The sequence below is a fragment of the Psittacula echo genome (genome assembly GCF_963264785.1).
Source record: "Psittacula echo genome assembly, chromosome: 4".
Taxonomy (NCBI): Eukaryota; Metazoa; Chordata; class Aves; order Psittaciformes; family Psittacidae; genus Psittacula; species Psittacula echo.
In genome coordinates, this window is record NC_137738.1 from 1,094,675 (window position 1) to 1,108,665 (window position 13,991).

The 13,991-nt window shown below is 38.2% G+C and overlaps 1 protein-coding gene across 5 annotated transcripts in view; it reads right to left on the minus strand.

The window, feature by feature from the left end:
* The window catches only part of UBR2 (ubiquitin protein ligase E3 component n-recognin 2), a 56,457-nt gene that overhangs the window by 20,279 nt on the left and 22,187 nt on the right, over positions 1-13,991 (minus strand). For all 5 annotated transcript variants that reach the window (XR_013956555.1, XM_080614938.1, XM_080614939.1 and 2 more), the window contains 14 exons: positions 11,791-11,954; positions 11,594-11,693; positions 10,405-10,533; positions 9,459-9,642; positions 8,880-8,941; positions 7,985-8,095; positions 6,097-6,162; positions 5,483-5,605; positions 5,080-5,143; positions 4,699-4,823; positions 3,550-3,602; positions 3,186-3,288; positions 2,584-2,632; positions 1,859-2,013 (listed from right to left, as the gene is read on the minus strand). Coding sequence is in view for 4 of the 5 variants with exons in the window: in XM_080614938.1 (XP_080471064.1) it covers positions 1,859-2,013; positions 2,584-2,632; positions 3,186-3,288; positions 3,550-3,602; positions 4,699-4,823; positions 5,080-5,143; positions 5,483-5,605; positions 6,097-6,162; positions 7,985-8,095; positions 8,880-8,941; positions 9,459-9,642; positions 10,405-10,533; positions 11,594-11,693; positions 11,791-11,954 (1,488 nt within the window). In the remaining variant the exon portion in view is untranslated. The remainder of the gene's footprint in view (positions 1-1,858; positions 2,014-2,583; positions 2,633-3,185; positions 3,289-3,549; positions 3,603-4,698; positions 4,824-5,079; positions 5,144-5,482; positions 5,606-6,096; positions 6,163-7,984; positions 8,096-8,879; positions 8,942-9,458; positions 9,643-10,404; positions 10,534-11,593; positions 11,694-11,790; positions 11,955-13,991) is intronic.

Consider the following 13,991-nt stretch of genomic DNA (forward strand, 5'->3'; position numbering starts at 1 on the left):
AATACAAGTTTTAGTTATTTCTTAAAGAATCCATAGAATCTCTTCATATACTTTGTGTAATTCATTAAGAGACAAGGAAGTCATACACAAAATTATATAGCAAGCATATAGAAGTTATTTCCATATACAACATTCCAAAGCTCTCTTACACAGGAGTAACAGCGTTTGCTTACAAAGTCTTGACACTTCGTCACATAAAACCCCTCCACATTACACCACTTGTATCATTCTGTCTGCTGTCCTGTCTAGAGAGTAAGAAGTGACTGCTTCTTAGCTTTCTCCCTAGCAATTGCGTGTTACAAACACAAGCCTCCGGACAGCGGCATGATGCACTTTAAATCCTTTTTAAATACGAAACTCAGCTGGCAAGCTAAAATGATTAAACTAAACTTATTCTAACACTCTAGAAACACATTTTAAAATAATTTTCCCTTTTAGGTCTGTAATCTCCTGGAACTTCAAGATGGAAATTATCCTCTTTGGTGCTAAAGTAGTCTGAATGGCATTTTAAAGCTGAAACTCTTAAACCTTAGTGGGGAACTCTATCATGCGACCCCATACAAACTGGCAGGAAATTCTAGACAAAAAGCATTACAGAATGTCTGGAATCAACACAAACCTGGAATGAAGCAGTCTTAAATATCCACTGAAAAAGGGGTAAAACCAGAGCAAAGTCTGGAAACTGTCACCATCTCTTCTAAGAAGTAACAGCCAATTTTTCCTCAGTTTATCACATCTGTCTAACAAGGTCTCACCAGATATGGGTCACCTCTTTCACATGTCTGATGTTAGCCTTTGCATGATGCTTTCCAAGACAAGAGTGGTAGACTTGGGAAAGACGCAGTCCAAATGCACAGCACCAGTGAGTACAAAGTGCCATGAGTTTCTGAGCAAGGTCCCTAAATGAATGGCACGTTTTGGAGAGCACCACAGAGGTACTCAAATGGCTGAGCACACTTTAGTTCAGTTTCCAAGTATGAAGATGAAACATTACTCTACCCAAAGAGTTATTCCAAAGGCTGGCATTCTCTCATCACCCACATGTAATTTCAATTTTTGTGTATAACACTGATGTATTTCTCCATTTTCAACTTTTGTGTAATACAGAATTGCTGATGGAAATTTCAGCTTAGCTCTAAAAAGGGGTATACAGTCAATGAGACCGTCAAAAAATCAATACTCAGTTTCAAAGCTGGGGGTTCACTGCAAAATGTTATTGATAAATTCCATGAACATTCTTTACAAGTTTGGGTTTGGACACTAAAACAACAACCCCCATCAATATGAACAGCCCTCTGATGGCAGCTTACCGCTTCTCTCTACACACATAGAAAATGACCATCATGGACAACAAAATCTGCAATAACCCTCCAGGCTTCCCAAGATATATAAGGATAAACAAAGAGCTCAGTTAAGTTTCCCAGAGCTGATATGTTTTCAACTTAGGAAACTCTTTTCTGTAGTTCTGTGATATTTTTTCCCCCTAAAGTGATTTAACTTACACTGAAAATAAGCAAAGGAACATCACTCTGCTTTACTCAATACGCATAACCTCAGACAAACTGGTTCTCCACCACAACAAACAAAATTTCAACTGATTCAAGCAGAATACTCCCCTCTCCTGTGCATCCCATTGGAAATTTACCTCTATCTTCCATTTACTTTTAAAACTAGACTGCATCGCAGGCAGAGAGGCTTCCCTAGGCTTGTATATCAGAAAACACAACTTTCTTCTTATTCGGAGTATTCTGGGCATGTTAGATACCAAGTAAACAACTCAAATCTATAAACCCATGTTAAAAACTAATATACACATTCCATCCTTTAGCATAGCATGATTTTAAGTAAGGAAACATACCCTTTGCAGCATGGACTCTGACCAGGCATAGCCATTGTGTTCTACTGCCCACTGCAGTATAGTTCCCATAATACACAGCATGACATCAGATTGCAGAATATTCACCAGACTTGCAAAAAGTGGGCAGAAAGGAGGAAGAGCTGGTGGTGGAAGTGCTGAAAGGGAAATTTGTGTGACATTTCAGCATCTCTCAAGTTTGCAACACACATATAACATGGATGACTCTAGAGAGCTTACGAACTTAAGCCAAGACAGTATACAGATGCTTACAGAATCACAGAATGGTTTTGGCTGGAAAGGGACTTAAGATCATCCCATTCCAATCCCTTGCCATGTGCAGGGACACCTTTCACTGGAGCAGCTTGCTCCAAGCCCCTGTGTCCAACCTGGCCTTGAACATTGCCAGGGATGGGGCACCCACGGCTTCTCTGGGCACCCTGTGCCAGCGCCTCAGCACCCTCACAGTGTTGCTAAACAGTATTACAGATAACAGGCTGCAGCATTCAACATGGCTTGCACATAACAGAAAAGCCAAAGGAATAAGCCTTTCATAAGGCTGGTTTCACGATGGATCGGATTTATGTCTATAAGCAGGGAGATACAACATAAATTGCTACATTTTCAACCAATTTCTGGCTCGCCCAAGAACAGGATACTAGTCTAAGTACTGGAGCAATACATGCTTTGATAGCTGCTTCCACCTTCTCTCAAAGAGAATTAAATACCTGTATCTTCTCTGTTCTGTCTTCTTAACTTTCGTTGTGCTTCCTCAGCCTGAAATAGAAAGACGACAATATTATCCCAAAACCCCATGCAAATCTATAACTAATCAAAAGGCATTCATGCTCTGTTACATTGTTACTGGTTATTCCCCTTTTTCCTAGCCTTAAATAAAATAAGAAAGCTTCCAGTTCTTCAGAACTACTTGTAAAATAGGGCATGCAACTTCAAAATTAACCTTTCACCTTGAGCCAACCTGGTTTCTTTTTCTAGCCTAAAATTGTAAGGCAAATCTGAGCTAAAATGGCATTTCCCATCAAGGTAAGTGAAAAAAACCAGACTTGTTTAAATACTTTCAGTAAAATAGGACTTAAAAAAACCCTTTTTAGAGGTCCACCGATCGCAGGAGCTCTGTATAAGGCACATAATCTGGTGGCACAGAAATAACTGCAAAATCTTGGGCAAATTTTGTTAACATTCTGAAGTAAGATAACTTTTAAAAGCTAACTTTAAAGCAGCTGATAATACTTCACCTCAAACTTCATCAAGCCTTGGAAAAAAGCAAACCACAAGAAGACAAACCAAACCCCAGACAGTTATGAGTTACCTTTGATTGCTCTGCCCTTGAGAAGTGATAGAAATACAGATTGAAGTTCCTGGCACATTCTGGTTTTAATTCATACAGCCCTCTGCCTGTTAACCCAGGCTTCCTACAAAAACCAGAACAACCCAAACAAGACGTTCATTGATTGTTAACATCGGAGCACAAACGGTTAAGTAAAACAGCTAAAATACCCCACTGCTCAACAGGCAATCTAGAAATCAAATAAACAGCAGTATTAAGCATGATACACATGAGTAAAGCCATGGGAAAACACCATGACACAGCCTCCTTTCTTCTGTTCTCTCATTTTCACTGATTTAGGTATTCCACTTTTAAAGTTGAAATATTAGAATTACGGGAAACATACTTGAAACATGCCACTTCTTCAATCACATTTTCCATTCCTGTCTCTCTGTTCTCCTACAGTGAGTGAAAAGACAAGACAGTGTGTTACTGTAGTGCTTGGATTAAACACATTCAAAACCATATGACACTAGATAAGTACGCAAATGGAATGTAGTAGGAAGACATTTTACAGGCACTGAAGAGGACACAAAAGCATGCAAGGTGAAAATACGTTCAGCAATACCAGCTCTGCAAAAGTATTGTTAAAATATCATATATTAAATGCTTATTTCTTTTGTTTTATTCCTGTCATAACAAACTTGGATGCCACAGTAGCAGAAGAAAAACCTCTAAGGTAGCTTACTCAGCATATCTTAGGAACATACAGCCAGTATTTCTGGTTTCTAGCCCTTTAAAATTAAACCAATCTAGGAAAGCTAAAAAGACCCAATAATGTAAAATGGTAAAACACCCGAAAAAGGCAGCAGGAGAAATCAGCTCAAATATGTACAACGCCACTTCATGCACAAATTAACTGTTAATATTCCCATCCCCTTCCTGCAATACATATTCACAGCAATTAACAAGCCAGGGAAAAAGTATTTAAGACTGACAATGCAATTCAGAACTCAAGCTTAAATCCTAGTTTGCTTTTTCATTCCACCTTAAAGTGCTTTTAAAAAACCATAATGCTCTCCTACAAAACCCCTCATACCAGAATTCAGATAAATGCTTCTGACCATGAAATTAAGCATTTCTGTTCCACAAGTCATTACGCTCTCTCTGAATTCATGGCTTTTCAATTATTGTTAGGCCTTAAAATATAACATATATTTTTGTGTAGCTCCGACAACCCACTTCCATACATCTATTCATGGCTTATAACTAGACTGCAGACACTGCCAGCCAGATGGCCTGATAAAGAGACAGTATTAAAAAAGAGACAAGAGCTGAAGCAGCTCTCAGGTTCCTGCCCATTTCATATGCTGTTTCTTTTTCTATAGCTCTTTCCTACCTTCTCCATGACAACTGCTAATCTGTACCCATGTTAACTTTGCTCTTAGCATAATCATGCTGCTCCCATTCCAATGGCATAAGGTTGTGTAAGAAAGATTTTCAGCAATCACTCTTAAAAGGTTGAAGTTGCTTTTCTGCCCGGCAAGTTACTTACATCTTCAGGTAAGGCCTTCACCAATTCACTGTGAGCCATCGGCCTAATACTCAGTTGATGGATAATCTCTCGTTTGATTTCATCTGTTGCATTTACCTGTCCTATTCCAGGACTGAATCTTTCACCTGTAAATGTAATAAATATATATATAAAAACACTGGAAAATAAGTCTCTTCTGTGAAAACTTGTGTTCACCCCCAGTGTTCAAAAATTCATTATGTTAATCTAAGGAAGGTTTCAAGGCTTTTTGCCCAAGAAACAGATCAGAACTACAGGAAGTTCAAAATAGAACTGCCCTTGAGATGCCAATGAACAATGCTCATTCCAGACCATTAAAGAAACCAAACTAAAAACAAATACTGAAAGGTATTCTGAGCTTACCAACAATCATTATAATGAGGTACAGCATCTCTTCTATGAGAGTGTTATTTTGTTGAACAACATCCTGGATTAAAAGAAAAGAAACAAACCAAAAGAATTTACATTTCTCAAGCAAGGGTAAAAGAATTATTCCATAGGCTGAAAATGTTTCTTCAGTGCTTTAAAACATTGCCTGGTTTCACCCTTAGCGCTCCCAAATTAAGCTGTGCTGAAATGCGGCCACAGCTGACTTAAACTTCTTCAACAATGCAGAAGAGTTTCTGACATTTACCAGTTCAGCAGGTGAAAGGATTTATGCATATTTCAAACTGGTCAAACAAAACTGAAATAGGACAGGTTTTGCACAGTCTTGGTACAACAGCACAAAGTTGCACATTTTCTCTTGCAGTAGAACATAAGGTACCTTGTTAGTATTTTCTGTGCTAAATCTTTTGCCATAGTCTGGAGTACTAAATATCTGATAAAGCTCAAAGCGACTCAGCATGATCATCAAGAAGTGATTTGGATCCATCATAGACACACCTGTCTATTAAAGAAAAAAATTATTAGAAACAGAAGATACAACAACAGGGTGTTGTTATAGCATGTTTATATATTTGTATACCATGTTCACAGTATATTCTTTATGACATTCACTCCTCTATCCTGGGCATGAAGATTTACTTAGGTTTACTCTCTTTGGACTCTAATAATACAAGTCACAGCATGTATGACAAACAGGATCCTGTGCTCTATCAATAGTTTCTGATGCCCTTTTAAGTGTAAAATACTCAGGTCTATTCTTCTGTCTCAAATACTCTACATAAAATTTGATGACAGATGGTTGGTTGTTTGGGTTTGTCTCTACAATCCTGTTCCTGCTGGGTCAACATAATATCACTTAGTATATAGTACATAAACAGTTTAAAAACAAATCCCACAAATAATGGCTTTTTTAACTTGTCATTACAAGGCTCTGATGGAGCTAAAACCAAACGCGAATGTTTGATCAAAGTGCAAACTGGCACATGTGGTTACCTGAAGCATTACTATGTCCTTGTCAAACATCTCCCTCCTGCACTTCACATTATGATAGTAATAAATCTGAAACAAAAAAACAAATCCACAATCATTAACAAACTGATTTAATCAAAACTTATTTTCAGTGTGGAAAAATCGACTTTGTTCTACAGTATCAGCAAACAAAATAGGAATCAGTGGCTTGAAATATAATTACACAAATATTTGTATGCAAAAAGCACTTTCATATAGCACAAACCAAGCGTAGTTGCTGGCTGGTTTGTATTGATTTAATGTTTAGATTGCATACACTTAGAAGAAGAATCCTGTGGAATTCTTTGGGCTTCATTTTCATCTATCTATTTGTTTAGCAATGAACCGTTTGAACTTCACAGGATTGAAAGCCCTTGCAGTTAGAGAAGTGTTTTTTCTTTGCTCCATGAATTGCTTTTTAATTATTTGAGATATAAGCTTTCAGGAATTGCCAGATTCAAAGTGTTCATATTGTGACAGAACCATTCTTAAGCCAAAGCATTCTGCGAGTAAACTTCAATATGTACCACACCAAGCAGTGGCAGCACCACAGTTGTGGCACTAAAATGTGGGAAAGGTTGAGTCTATCACAATTAAGGAAAAATAAAGAGGTTTCCACCTGGAACTGGGAACAATCTTCAGCATGCTGAACCTTCTAGAGATAAATTATTTCTCACCAGAATTACATGGAGGAGAGCTAGGCATGTCTCCTCTCTCTTCCCCACACTAACAATCCACACATACAGATGCCTATTCCTATCTTCTGGGAAAACATCCAAAAGAAACTGGCTGAACTTCAGCTCTCCATAGGCAAAGGAAAAAGAAGGGACTTCCAGACTACGGGAGCTGTATTACCTAAACTAAACAATGCTCTAGACTTCAAGATGCTGATGAGTAGCGGAAATGAACACAGAAACTTATTTCTCCATCAAAAGCTATGCTGAAATTTCGGATTTTATGTTTGCCTATAGTAATATGGGCAGTGCTGTAACTGTACATAACTAGACCTCCTTTCGCTTTAATAATAACAATAAAGAACATCACCTTATTAGATACCCTTTAGGTCAAGAGGCAAAAGTGGCAGAATGTATTTGAGAAGCTTAATTCAGTCTCCTAGTACACAGGCAATGCAATTATCTAGTGAAGATGAGGGATTGTGGGAGGGAAAGAAGTTTCTTGCAAATAAATCAAGTTAACACCTCGCAGAACCAAATCCTATTTCTGTTTTAATCTGTGTCTCACTAAGAAAATCACTTTGGACGATCACCCTGGTGGGTGGCACTGACACTACAGCTCCCATTTTATAGCTGTTATCCTTGAAACACCTAAGACCTAATTCGTGCAAACACAGAGAACCTAAGTTTAGTGATGGATGGAGCAAGTCTCCAGCAGTACGAAAGACGTACGAGAGATAAAAGCCAAGAAACACTCAGTTCTGTGCTGGTTCTAATACTTCTGTGTGGTCTTTGGATTCCAATTACTTAATAATCTTAATGGTGTATATTTTCATATTTGATACACTTTGATGTGACGGTGGTGAATGCATCACTGAGAATGCACAGATTAATACTGTGCTTCACGTTGCTGTTGGACAGTAGACAGTAAAAAGGCAGTAACTGCCTTACACTAAAACTTCTTCATGCACAGAGCACTAAGTTCACTGAGCACTGTTGCAGCTCTGAAACAAGAAGTAACTTCTGACTAAGAAATCAATGGCCAGTTTAAAATCACCAATATTCAAACAATGTGAATGCAGGCAGAAATGCCTCCCTTGCATTGCCTTCCACACAATTTACATGGCTGAAGTTTGGGTCCGAAATTATCTTGGGGGAGTTAGCAGAAAACACTGATTGTACAGCTACTATGTACTTACCTGATTAACAAGAGAGAACCCGTTTCTCCTCCACATCCCTGCATGCACTTGAGCACAAAGGACTAGGCATCGTAGAGGATGTTCTATCAGCATAGGCGGGCTAAGTTCACTCTGCATTAAGAAAATGCAGTATTTTGATATACACAGAGAAAATAAACAATGGGAAGGAGGAGGATATTTGTGAACATTAAAATAGTTGGGCAATACAGAAGAGAAGCAAATCACACACACACCTTACAAAATGTGTGTTTGATGAGCCTATTCAGAATTTACGCATGTTAATCAACCTTATATTCTGTCTTTGCACCACAGAAGTACTCCACAAGGGCTTTAGCACATTCTTAAAGACAGGTTTCATATTTTAAACCATGAATATTATCAATTCAATAACACTGTCATTTGCTTTCTCTCGTTCAAAGGTTAAGTACTACTTCTTTCAAAAGACACTGAGATGTCTTCTCCCAGTTATGTTTTCTCTTTTAATTCATCTTATTCTTTTTAACTTTCCTTAAAGAAATACCATATCAATAAGAACATGCAGGAAGCAAGGAACAGCTGGGGAAGAGAATGAGAACCTAGGCCAAGGAGAAGGAATCAGATCCTGCTAAGAGTTTCTACTACCAAGAGAAGGTAATGCATGAAGAACAAAATATAAACCTTACATTAAGTTATTTAGGTCTTAAGTTATTTAGGGAAGCAATACCAATTGCTTATGCTCAAGTCATTAATACCTATGTATTCATTTTTTAAGAGGTAATTTCATCTATTAAAGAGAGTCTCTCTGAATAGAAGTCATAGCGAAAAGGTCCTTTGTTTTAACATCCTACACTCACATGACCAATTCCACATTCAGCATTAATTATATTCAATGAATACGCTACATTTAATTACATACCAGGGGTAGCAGCTCTGGAAACTTATACGCCACTTCAGTTTTACTCAGCAAAACATGCAAGCCTACATAAATACATGAAACAGAACCATACATAATATTACAAACAGTACTTTATATCATTTGAATAGGGCAACAAAGGTCATCTCATTTACTAGTGAACCATTTTCTGCACACAGCTACAATTAAGGCTGCAGACTTATCATCCTGCAGCTACGCAGCTAGTTCCTGAAGAGACATATTACATAACATATATATGAGGAGAATTTCATTTTCCCGATTGTATCTGTGTAAGACCTGCAGCACAAGTGACATTTTTGCCTCTCTCCTGACTTTGTCATATCCCCTCAGCAACAGCCAAGAGCCCTTGATCTATTAGGACAAATTACCATAACCGATACCTCATCCTTTCCATCACTCCTGATGACAGAGGAGACTTGACCTGTTTGACAGACAGCTAGAAAAAGGCCAAAACTCATCCTGTTCAGTCTTTAACCAACTGCTGTGTGGTTCCTTATGGCCACACAAAAAACAAATCACATATATTCAATATTTCCTAAAACATTTTGAACTAGTTCATACCTGCAAGTAAACGAGAAACTGGGAGATGAATGCTAACTTTTTCCTGAGAAACGCAGTATCTGATGGTCTCCACTGAATGTCCACACATGCTGAGAACAATAGGCTGTTCCCCATCAGTAAAACCACTATGACACTGCATCAACACATTCAGGCATTTCTTGTAAGCTTCAATTAACACCTTCTCCTAAAAGAAAAAGATTGCAGTTTACAGAGATTAGGAAAAAACAACCAGAGATCTGCAAAACAATACAGTCAATGGGAAAATGTCTGAAGGGTTTGGGGGTTTTACCTTCATTAACAGTCCTGCAAAATTAAGACAAGGAATCTAACAAAAAGAGCTGAATTAAGGGGAAACAGATTGCAAAACGCATACCAGTATGTCTGATTAGAAAAACACCCACTGGTTTTGAGGGTTCTTTTTGTAACTGATATTATGGGAACTTTCTGAGCAATAATCATGCCAGGCTAGTAAATCTGCACATTAACTAACAGTGACAGATTAAAGCCAACTCGAATGTTCAAATATTCCATGATCACTTGCCATATTTTACCATGCTGAAGTTCTGTACTCCTAAAGCTTGAAACATTTATGGAGTAAACCCATGATCTATAATCAGGCAGTGTTTCATGTATCAAGGGCCTACACCTCTATTCCCTCTTGTCTGAAAATTATAACCTGATAGTGTTGTGATGATCACAACTTTCAGATGTGTGACAGAACTCCCTCTATAATGTTTTTAAAAGAGCTTAACCACCTCCTTATGAATTGGTCAGTTCAAGCCATAAAAGATGTGCTTAAACACAGAAAAGATTTGCAGTTGCTCTGAGAAGTTGATCTTGGCTTATGCTGTAGCTATGTGTTTAGCTGAAGCGTTACACAGATTAATACTTGGGGTTTCTTTCCCTTCACGTACCCACATGGAAAAAGAATTCACAAGGAACTTACATCTAATGCACACCAGTCCTGCATCATTGAAATAACAAGTGTTAATTTCATCTGCAATGTAAATGCAGCTTCCCATTCCGGTTCCATTTCTATGTGCTGTCCTACTTGACGAGTTATGGGATCCATACCCTAAGAGCAAAAAGAATTACCCATTTCAACAATACATCACTGAAATATGCTGACAACATTAGCCAAAGTGGGAGACAGTGGTTACTTGTCCTTACAAACATATTGTTGCTACAACCAGAAAAAAAAAAGCTTGGGACCATACGGAAAAGGAATTATACATATTGAAAGAATAACAAGAAAATGAAGCAGGAATTGGAAGAGAAGAATACTGGGACAAGAAAGGTTTCTGATTTGAACTCTATTATTAACACCTGAAGAGATTTTAGTATTATGAGCAATACAGCAGGGTTTGCATACATGTATTACCTTAAATGTGGGTTTTTTTGAATACAGTTTCTAGGGATGCACTATTAAATGCAGTGAACTACTGAATAAAGACTAGTGCTGTGGTACCTAATCAGTTCTTGCCATAAGAAGAAATAAAACCAGCACGATCTGAGGAATACAACGTATTCAAGAGACTATCATGAACACACTAAGCCAAGCATCGAGAAAAGTAGCCTACTGAAGTACTGAAAAAAATGGGAGTGATTCTGACTTATACCTTACTGATCATAAGGCCAACTTGCCCTCATAAAAGCTACACTGCTTTTAAAATACTCCTCTTAAGGTAACACAGCATGTGAAAAGGCTGGGGGTGGGGGAATAAAATACAGTGAAAAGATCTCTTTGTATGTCAGGAATTAATATTCTTCAATACACAGAGCAACTCTGCTGATACTGGAGTAACTGGAGACTGCGAGGGAGAACAGTTGCTTAAGATGGACCAGATTTCGCTCACACAATTAATTGTGTCTTAGTCTGCCTCTAAAACTGCACAATAAGCCCTAAATGCCATTTTTCTTTTTGAACTGATCTCCCTTTTTATTGCCCTCTGCAATAAACTACATTGAAAAGAGCTAGGTGAGATGTTACGTTTCAGGAAAACATGATGGCTCCAAAGTTTATACTGCACTGGTTATAAAAGTGAGAGGACATTAAGTTCCTTCCACTTTTCTCTCATGATAGCTATTTTCCTGCTTTAGTTTTGCACGATTCTGGAATTCACAGATTTACATACCTGCATACACTTGAGTAATTCTAAGAAGGCATCAAAACCCTCCAGGAACTTTTGCCTCAAGTCATCTGACCACTCGGTTGGCTTACTTATCAACACATACCTGGGTACATCAGAAAAGATGCAAGTGTTAAGTTTGGTTTTTTAATTAAGTCCTCAATTGATCAAATCAGCACATAGTTAATAAGTAAGATACTTACTTGAGATCCAAAATAAGGCTCTGAACACGCCTGAATTTGAAAGCCTGCAGAGCAGTGTAACGTTCAAACTGAAACCTGCCTTGGATGTCACGGTGCCTTAAGTGGTCCATAAAGGTTTTGATGATAGTGGTCATGAGATTTTCTTCTGTTATTAACATTCGAGCCTATGCCAAAGTACATTGAAATCTGCTGTAATTAACAGACACAGCTAACAAAAAGTGTCACACTGCACCATGAAGCTTATCAAATACAGGAATTTTCATCCAAAAGAGTTACATCAATAATTAAACCAGAACATACTGAAAGCCAATCTTCCAAACATTCACAGAACACAAATATCTAGCCAGAAATAATCATAATCCAGATCTCTTTCTTCAGATCCCTTCTGTACAGAAGTTTGACTATGGTTAGGCTCCTGCAAACCTATATAATTACGACACAAGGCATATGTTATTATGTGCCTTATAATTAACTTGCACCTCCCTTTAAGTATGTGCTGTCTCCTCTCTTACAGTTGAAGCATGACCCCTTTACAGGAGTGACAGTTCTATTCACAAACCATCAAGCCCTGCAGAGCATCTTCCGAACTACGAAGGGACTGTCTAGTGCAATTTCCACACGGAAATCACATCAAATCACTTAGAATTCCCCTCAAAAGCTACTGCATACGTCCATATTGTAGGAAACAGGCATCACAAAGCCTGACAATCATCTTCCACATGCAATCTAATCCAATCCAACCTGACAACAGAGTAGGGGGTACTAAGAAGTTACTGCCACCTCCTACTTGTGAGCTCTTCCAGAACTGTCCCATACTGCTGGTTCACCAAGGTAAGTGGGATGAGTCTTGCAGTTCTTGGATCTCAGGAGGATTTTACTTCGTGGCTGGTAGATTCAAGACCGGCCACTCTGATCGACCTCAATGACACCGTGGTTATAGACTAGAGCTTCTGGGTTCTACAGTTGCCAATGATACTCCAAAATACAGTTTCTAAAATGCTACTGTGGGGGTGGGTGGGATAAAACCTAATGGCTAACATTTCCCCACGCAAAATCACCACCAACACAACCACCCATCCTCTCTCAAGCCAAAAAACCTCAGTTACTTGAGAGCTCAAACACTTAAATTACTGAGATCAGACTGAAGATGTTCCTGGAGGCAGGAGGGTGGTTTTACATTCTTCAACTTATTCATTAAGAATGAATATACATAAATATGTAAAATATGCATAAATAGATAAAAATAATTCATGTGGTAGGAGCTTATCATTATTTTCAAGTCATGAGTCTTTCCTATCCTATGAAACAGTCAAAGCCAAACTGGCTTTCCTTTTTTTGCATGTTTTTGAAACAGAAAACATGTAAAGGGACATGGCAATTATTCTCCTCCAAGGAGAGGAGAATACATCCTTTTTAAAAAGCAATGTATCAATGCACGTATTTCACTACCCATCTGTCAAAGGAAAAAATAATACCATAACTATTTGAGTAACGGTTGGTTAAGTCTAACTGGAAGTCTGAATATGGGCAACATTCTATTGGCAGCATGAAGATTAGAAGAGGTAACACAATATTGCCCTGACCCATGGAAACGAAATCTTCATGTCTTGTTGAATGGATGAACATCCACCCGTAGGAAACTTGAAATAGGTTTTGCTCAGGATCATAACCGCCATGCTACTATCGAATTGGAGAGCTCAATTAAGCTGAGTCAATTTGGAAGGATTCAGAAGCATTCATTTCTTAAGCAATTCTGGCTATGAAATTAAGACTTTTCAGTCTAGCTCCAAAGTTTCATGTGTTCAGCTTGTAATACAAGCAAAGAAAGACTTATTGGAGACTGGAGCAAATAAAGACATTTCCCAAAACAAGGAGAAACTGGTGAAAGACCAGCAGAGTTAGTGAGCTGTGAGAAGTAACAGTGCTTGAAGCACTGTAAGGGAAATTAACTAGAAACCTAAAAGAAAGCATTGTCCAAGTCTAGAAGAGCCACAGGAAGTAGGAAATACCATGAGACAACTGTTACTTGCACTTGTGTTGATTGATAAGTTAATGTAAAGGATCATGTATAAAGCTGCCCCAGAATGGTATGCTCTGAAACCACAATATGCAAAACATAATGTAGACTCCTACAAGCAGTAACTGTTGCTTAGTATGATGAGGAATTTACATGTTTGAGTGTATCTAAATTAACCTTTAAG